This window comes from Physeter macrocephalus, unplaced genomic scaffold (assembly GCF_002837175.3).
Source record: "Physeter macrocephalus isolate SW-GA unplaced genomic scaffold, ASM283717v5 random_18, whole genome shotgun sequence".
Lineage (NCBI taxonomy): Eukaryota > Metazoa > Chordata > Mammalia > Artiodactyla > Physeteridae > Physeter > Physeter macrocephalus.
This window is the reverse complement of record NW_021145304.1, coordinates 48,023-56,024: the sequence shown is the minus strand read 5'-3', so window position 1 is coordinate 56,024 and position 8,002 is coordinate 48,023. Positions and strand designations below refer to the sequence as shown.

The window sequence follows — 8,002 nt, the reverse complement described above, 5'->3', positions numbered from 1 at the left end:
GGGGCCTGGATCCTGGGTCTGAGGGAGGAGGGGCCGGGGGCCTGGATCCTGGGTCTGAGGGGGGAGGGGCCGGGGGCCTGGATCCTGGGTCTGAGGGAGGAGGGGTTGGGGGCCTGGACTCCTGGGTCCTGGGGGAGGAGGGGCTGTGTCTGGAAGACTGCCTACTGGTGGTGGTGGGAGAGAGCTCAGTCGCCCTCCCGCAGGTGCCAAGGCTGAGGTGCGCCTGTCTGTGCCCCCTCTGGTGGAGGTGATGAGGGGAGAGCCTGTCACTCTGGACTGCACCCCTTTGGGGGCCCATGACCATTTCGTGCTGGAATGGTTCCTGGTGAGTGCTGCTGGCTGGGGGCCAGGGGATGCTAGAGGGGGGCCTGAGAGTCAGGGCGCAGTGGGGCTGCAGACGTTCATTCCCTCATCAGAGCCCAAAGGCCCCTAGAAGCCCCACCAAGCTGCCTCTCCATTTTACAGGTGGGGAAATGGAGGCCCAGCAAGGGGGAGGCCCTCTCCAGGGTCCCCTGGTGTCCGGGCACAGCCGAGGCTAGAATGAAGAAGTCCTTCAGAGCGCTGGCTCTTGAGAGAGGACACTTAGAGGCAGACAACCAGAAAGCAAGAGCCTGGGGGGTGGGACTAAAGAGAAAAAGGAAAGAGGGGCGAGAGACAGAGAGGGAGAGGGAGACAGGCGGGAACAGAGTGAGATGGAGGAAGAGGGAACCAGAGAGAGGAAAATGTGACAACAGACAGGGAGCAGGGGTGGGAGGGATGGAGAGAGGGACCAGAGAGAGAGAACGTGAGGCAAGGAGAGCCACGGAGCAGCAAGCAGAAAGGGACATCGAGGAGGCCGGGCCGGGCTGGCCGGGCAGCCCCCAGCTGAGGCGCTCGCCCGCCCACAGGCCGACCGCGCTGGGGCCCGCCACCGCCTGGCCTCGGCCGAGCTGCACGGCACTGAGCTCCAGGACAAGGTGCACGACTCCCGGGGCCGCAGCCCCCCATACCAGCTGGACTCCCGGGGGCGCCTGGTGCTGGCCGAGGCCCAGGTGGGCGACGAGCGGGACTACGTGTGCTTGGTGAGGGCGGGGTCAGCGGGCACTGCCGAGGCCACCGCGAGGCTCAGTGTGTTCGGTGAGTGTCTGGGGCCCCCCCGCTAGCCGCCCTGGGAAGGGGCAGGCCGGAGAGAACCCCGGGAAGGGGCTCCTGACGGTAACGTCTCTCCCGTAGCGAAACCAGAGGCCACCGAGGTCTCCCCCAACAGAGGGACGCTGTCTGTGATGGACGATTTCGCCCAGGAGGTACCTCGGGCCACACCTTGATTCTAGGGTTCTGGGGGCGGAGGGGGCTGGGGACCTGGTCTCCTGCATCCTAAGGTCAGGAGGGGCTGGAGGCTTGGGCTTCCTAGTCTGAGGAGTGGGGTGCTGGGAGCTGGACTCCTGCGTCTGGCTGGGGAGAAACCCCGAGGGACGGGGACCCAGACTTCAGGGTCCTGGCTCCGAGCCCAGTGCGGGCCTGTGTCTGCCCCAGATAGCCACGTGCAACAGTCGCAATGGGAACCCGGCCCCCCAGATCACGTGGTACCGGAACGGGCAGCGCCTGGAGGTGCCCATGGAGGTGAACTCCGGTGAGCGCGCGGGAGCCCAGCTAGACTCCCTGGGGGCTGCGGCGGGGCCGGGCCCGGCTGGCTGAGCCCCTCGTCCTTCCCTCTCTCCCAGAGGGCTACATGACCAGCCGCACGGTCCGGGAGGCCTCGGGCCTGCTGTCTCTCACCAGCACCCTCTACCTGCGGCTCCACAAGGCCGACCGGGATGCTAGCTTCCACTGCTCCGCTCACTACCGCCTGCCCTCGGGCCGGCGCGGCCGCCTGGACAGCCCTTCCTTCCGCCTCGCCCTGCACTGTGAGTCCGCGCGCCGGCCTCTGACCGCCTTGACCTTGGACTCTACGCATCACTGTGGCCTGACCCTCCAGGCAGACCCATGAACTGCCACTCCCCTCTGGCCTTCCACTCCCTCAGCTCGTGCTGCAGTTTGTACTGACTTCTGGCCTTTGACCTCTGAGCTCAGATGGTAGCACGAGCCCTACCTTGACTTCTGACCGCCCCGCCCATAGCACCCTGAACCCCACGGAGTTTCATGACTAAACTTTGTGCCCCATCCTTTCACATTGGGTCCCCTGAATCTCACATTGACCTGTCACTCACCCCGACCTCTGACCCTTGACCTGTTCTCTCAGCCTGTCTCAACCTCTGACCTCGGGTCCCTGATCTCAGAATAAGTGTGAACCTGAGCCTTGAAAGACAGAACCTCTAACCTTTCACTGACCTCTCTCCCTTACTCCAGCCCTGCCTTTTACAGTTGGCCCTGATCATGAGTCTGCCCTTTCCCTTAGATCCCACGGAGCATGTGCAGTTCTGGTTGGGCAGCCCGTCCACTACTGCAGGCTGGGTTCGCGAGGGTGACTCTGTCCAGCTGTTCTGCCGGGGGGATGGCAGCCCCAACCCGGAGTACACGTTCTTCCGCCTTCAGGTAACTCACCCCATCATTCCCTTGGAACCGCCAACCTCTGACCTCTGCAACATACTCACCTGCACCAACTCCCAACCTTTCACCTGGGTGGTGCCTGGCTTAGCAAGGTACCTGACCGGCGACCCAGGAGCTCTCAGGACCTCTGATTTGAGAGAGTCCTGACTCACCGTGATGCCTGACTTGGATGACCCCTGACCTAGCATGACCTTGCCAGCCTAGGGCAGTTCCTGAACCAGGTTCCTCCTTCCTCGTCCCCCAGGACAAGCAGGAGGATGTGCTAAAAACAAACCTCGAGGGGAACTTGACCCTGGAAGGGGTGCAGCGGAGCCAGAGCGGGACCTACGGCTGCAGGGTGGAGGATTACGACGCTGCCGAGGACGCGGAGCTCTCCAAAACCCTGGAGCTGCACGTGGCCTGTGAGAGCCCCGGGAGAGCGGGAAGGGGGTGCCTGGCACCAGCTGCCTCCTCACCCTCACCCCCCCCGCAGCCTGCCTCCAGCCCTTTCTGTGGTCCCTGCCCTGGTCCAGATGCCCCAGGCCCCTCCAGTCTCCCACACAAGGCAGCCAGAGAGCCCTTTCCAAAGCACAGAAACCTGACCTTCCCCTGCTTGGAACCTGCCGTGGCTCCCCAGTGCTCTCGGGAGAAAATCCGCGTGCCTCACCATGGCCTTCAAGGCCCACCTGGCTGGCCTCGCCCTCGGCGGACCCTTCTCCCAGCCAAGGCATTCTCCCCATCACACCACAAGCTCCTATCCTCTTTCCTACGATAACTCCCCATCCTCTCTACCATCCATTCCTGATCAATCTCACGGGTCCCAGTCTTCTAAGAAGCCTTCTCTGTCCACCTGCACCCAAGCCCTGTGTGAAGGCTCTGTCCCTCCTCGACGCTCCTTCCACCTCCCTTCCTGGGGCTAGACCCTGTGCCAGATGTTGGGGACACCTCTGTGAACAAGACAGCCCAGTCCCTGCCACCACAGAGCTCCAGGTCCGGTAGGGGAGACAGATGGTAAACACTGAACAAGACACTTTGAGTAGCAATCCTGCGTCTACAGGGACTAACACAGAGGGATGGGATAAGGAATTGCCCGGCGAGCGGGGATTATTTTAGATTGGGGGTGTTGGAGGCTGCATCCCTAGGAAGCAGATTCTGACTGCAAGCAGGAAACTTACGGGGAGTGCCTTGGGATCCACACCTCTTGCGGGGTGGGGAGGGGAAGGAAGCAGGATTGGGCAGGGGGGGAAGTTGGGCTTCAGTCTAAGGAAGACCTCGGTCGGCCCCGCAGGGCACTTGGAGGCTGGGATATCCCCAGTTGGGCGTGGGGGCCGGGCCTTTATACCGCCCACATCAACCCATTATTGGATGTGGGCTGCCTGGGGGAGGAGGGGACGTGACCTTGAACGAGGGGCTCTCTGAGGCTCAGGCAGTTTCCAGAGACGGCTGACAGCTGAGGGCTGACAGCTGACATCCTTCTCAACAGCTGGGGGAACAAATCCTTCAGTGCCAAAGGGGAAGCCTGAGTGTCCACAACAGAGGGTCAGAGAGGCCTCTCTGAGAAGGGGGAATTTGAGTAGGAAACCAAAGAATGGAATCAGAAATACGAAGAGCCAGAAAAAGAGCATTCCAAGCCAAGGAAACAGCACATGCAAAGACCCTGAGGCAGAACCCGACTTGGCATACTGTAGAACTACAGGGAGAGAATAGGGTAGCTGGAGCTCCTGGGATCAGGGGGGAGGGTGGGAGATGAGGTTGAAGCAGTGGGCAGGGTCGACCAGGCAGAGTCTTTTGGCTTCATCAAGGAATGTGGCCTTGATGCCCACGGTACCGGGGAGCCACCGCAGGATTTTAAGCAGGGGCAAGGGCTGACCAGTGTGTGTTTTGAAAAGATCCCCCCTGGCTGCTCAGCAGAGGATGGACCAGAAGGATAAGAGTCTTGTGCAGTAGGGAGTCCAGTGAGGAGGTGACTGCAGCCATCAAGGCAGTTGGACCCTGGGGTCAGAGATGGAAAGAAGGGAGAAGATCCACTTGGGGGGGCAGAGCAGAGAAGTATTTGATAAAAGGATGGGTGGTACAGAGGAGAAGGCCAGGGTTTGGGTGGTAAGTCAGAGAGGGACCACCTCACACCTCCAAGGTTATCCATTATCCTTGGGCCCAGACATCAGCTCTGGAGGCAAGTGGTCAAGGTGGGCATGTATTTTGGAGTTAGACTCCTAGATCTGGGCTCGAGGGCCCGGCTGGGAGAGTGGAGAGTTCATGGCGCTGGGGAGAACTTGGCATTCTCTGCTGACGATTGTCCATTCACGTCTGCACCCCCAACAGCCCTGGAGAGTCCCTAACCGAGTGGGTGAGGGTCCGGGGAAGGTGACAGTCTGTACCCCCCTCCAGACCTGGACCCCCTGGAGCTCAGCACTGGGGAGGAGCTTTCCTTACCCCTGGGCAACAGCACAGCCGTGAACTGCTCCGCGCCAGGCCTGCCCACCCCAGCCCTACGCTGGACCAAGGTGAGAGGGAAAGACGTCCCCCCAGCACAAGACCCCCCGCTTCCATCGACCCCTCCCTTCTCTCGCGGCCGGCCTGACCTGCTCTTTCTCTCCCCACCCAGGACTCGGTACCCCTGGGGGACAACCCCACGCTCTCCCTCCGCTCCATCACCTTCGATTCCGCCGGCACCTACACGTGTGAGGCCTCCACGCCCACGGTCCCCGTCCTTAGTCGCACCCGGAGCTTCAAGTTGCTGGTCCAAGGTTTGGGGGCGGGAGCAGGCTTGAACAGCGGTAGTGTGGGAGAGTGGGGGGCCAGGGCCAAGCAGGACAGGGGTCCACGGCTGGTCCTTCTCTCTCTCCTCGTTCTCTCTCCCTCTGTCCCCTTCCCCGGGGCGCCTCCCGCTCACCTCCTTCCCACCCCACCTCCCGCAGGCCCCCCAGAGTTAAGGGCAGAAGAGCCTCAGCCCAAGGCAGAGGGCAGCTGGAGGGAAGGAGACGAAGTCAGGCTGATCTGCTACGCACGCGGCTACCCAGAGCCCAAACTCAGCTGGAGCCAGTTGGGCGGCAGCGTAAGGGACCCTTCTCTGCATCCTGAACCCTCTGGGACGCTCCCCAAGTCCCTGCCCCCTCAACGGTCCGTGTGTCACCCACCCCGCGCCCCTCCGCCGACCACTTCCTCTTCACCTCTGCCCTCACCCGAGCCCTTGACCCCGCGAGCCCGGGCCTGACACGAGCCTCCACAGCTAGCAGAGCCAGCGCCCGGAGGCCAGGGCTGGGTGAGCAGCTCCCTGACCCTGAAGGTGACCAGTGCCTTGAGCCGAGATGGCGTCTCCTGTGAGGCCTCCAACCCCCACGGGAACGACCGGCACGTCTTCCACTTCGGCACTGGTGAGTGACCACAGTGCCGGGACAGGAGCCGGGCGCGGGGCAGACAGAGCGCGGCTGGCTGACCGCCTCCCCCTCCGTCCTGCCCTGCAGTGGCCCCCCAGACCTCCCAGGCTGGAGTCGCGGTCATGGCCGTGGCCGTCAGCGTGGGCCTCCTGCTCTTCGTCGTGGCCGCCTTCTACTGCATGAGACACAAGGGGCAACCCGGCTGCTGCCGGCGGGGGGAGAAGGGATCTCCGTGAGTGGCCTGCCACCTTGAAATTGACCTCTCGAACCCAACTCTGACCTCACCCCCAACCTCTACCCCAAACCAACCACATCCCCAACTCCAGCTCCGTCGCCAGTAAGGTGCCGTCCCATCTCCAACCTCAGATCTGATCCATGGCCATCTCCTCCCCCATCCTCTTCCCCAGCTACAGCCCCACCCAACCCATAAGCACCTCCCTACCTACCCCAACCCCGGTTTAACCCCATCTGTACCCCAGCCTCCTCTGCCCCGACTCCAACCCCATCTCCGGTCCCAACCCCAAACCCAGCCCATAACCATCACCAAACCCGTCCCCAGGTAACCTCCTCCCCGGCCCCAGCCATGTCCCCATCCTCAGCCCTGACACGTAAACATCCCCGTCTCCAACCCCATCCCAACCGCGCCCCTAACCTCCCCCCAAACTCCAGCTTCCTCTCCGTCTCCGACCCCTCCCCCAGCCGCGTCCCCAACTCCAGCCCGTACCCAGCACCAAACGCAGCTTCAGCTACGTCCCCATCCCCAAGGTCCCCCTGCAAACCCCATCCCATTCCCATTCCTAGCTCCAAACCCATCCCCACCTGACCTCATCTCCAAGTGCGGCCACGCGGCCCCCCCTCGGCTCCAGTCCACAGCCATCCTCCAAACCGACACCGGCGACATCACCAGCTCCAGCTCCAGCAGCATCTTCGACCATGGCCTCAGCCCAGCCCCAGCGCCACTACCACCTCCTACCCCGTCCCAACCCGTTCCCACCCATCCCCAAGTGCACCCCCGTCCAACACACGCCGCGCCCAGCTCCTTCCCTGGCCGTGACCACCTCCAACGTGCCGCCTCCTCCCGCTAGGCCACCTGGGGAACCTGAGCCGGGCCACTCAGGGTCAGAGCGGCCGGAGCAGACGGGCCTTCTCGTGGGGGGTGCCTCTGGAGGAGCAAGGCATGGGAGCAGGGGCTTTGGAGACGAGGTGGGTGAGGGCCTGGGCACCCTGGTGAGAGGGGACTGCCGGGGCTGGATCAACCTCTATGGGCCCAGGCTGACCCCTCCATCTTCTCCCCAGTGCTGAGCCCGAGGACCTCCCAGGGGCAGTCACTGGACCCGACCTGGAGTTGCGGGCACTAGAAAACAGCCCTGCTCACGCCTCCGCCTGCCCCCACCCCCGCCTTCCCGGCCTTCCCTCATCCCTCTCAGGCCCTCCCTTCCTTCCTCTGTAGGCTGGGCAGGGACCACGGCAGCCCTACCGCCACTGGGAGGGAGGAGACCTTCCTCCAGGGAGTATGACTCTCCCAGGCCCCAGAATAGCTCCTGGACCCAAGCCCAAGGCCTGGCCTGGGACGAGACTCGAGGGTCGGCCGGCCGGGGCTATTTTTACCTCCTGCCTCCACTGCTGGTCCCCCCCACCTGACGTCCTGCTGCAGAGTCTGACACTGGATCCCCACCTCACCCCCCGCCCCTGCCCTCGCCCCCCTCATCTGTGGACACTGGATTCTGGAATAAATGCTGTCTGTCACGTGGACACCATCCTGTGGCCAGAGCCTCCTCTGGGGGAAGAAAGGGGAAAGAGGCGCAGGTGATACTCCCCTCCCCCCCTGGCCCTCCCGCCCCCTTGCTGGACCTCGGGAGAATCTGATGTCATGGAGGAAGAAATGAGAGAGACAGAGAGAGAGAGAGAAAGAGGTGACTCAGCTGGATGAGGGTGGAGGAGAGAGGTGCTGGGGGTCCCGAGGGAGCCGAGCCTGGCCCCTGAGGACCAGTGCCTATCTGCGGGGTGGGGTGCTGCCCCCTTAAGTAAAAGTTCCCAGTCTCTCTTGCCGGAGACCCAGGGGAATTGAAGCTTCCAGAGGAAAAGCTCTCTCTGAGCCGTACAGTGGATGGAATTAGGGA

At 63.1% G+C, this 8,002-nt stretch overlaps 1 protein-coding gene across 2 annotated transcripts in view; it reads left to right on the top strand.

Moving 5' to 3' along the window:
- BCAM (basal cell adhesion molecule (Lutheran blood group)) overlaps nucleotides 1-7,639 on the top strand; it is a 9,649-nt gene extending 2,010 nt beyond the window's left edge. Inside the window, exons 2-15 of one of the 2 annotated variants that reach the window (XM_028483323.1) lie at nucleotides 204-325; nucleotides 888-1,116; nucleotides 1,213-1,283; nucleotides 1,513-1,609; nucleotides 1,701-1,883; nucleotides 2,375-2,511; nucleotides 2,771-2,927; nucleotides 4,894-5,009; nucleotides 5,111-5,252; nucleotides 5,424-5,560; nucleotides 5,735-5,879; nucleotides 5,970-6,114; nucleotides 6,968-7,085; nucleotides 7,179-7,639. In XM_028483323.1, the coding sequence (XP_028339124.1) occupies nucleotides 204-325; nucleotides 888-1,116; nucleotides 1,213-1,283; nucleotides 1,513-1,609; nucleotides 1,701-1,883; nucleotides 2,375-2,511; nucleotides 2,771-2,927; nucleotides 4,894-5,009; nucleotides 5,111-5,252; nucleotides 5,424-5,560; nucleotides 5,735-5,879; nucleotides 5,970-6,114; nucleotides 6,968-7,085; nucleotides 7,179-7,184 (1,805 nt within the window). In that variant the 3' untranslated portion in view covers nucleotides 7,185-7,639. The other variant, XM_028483324.2, reaches the window with a different exon arrangement.
- The last annotated feature ends 363 nt before the right edge of the window (nucleotides 7,640-8,002 follow it).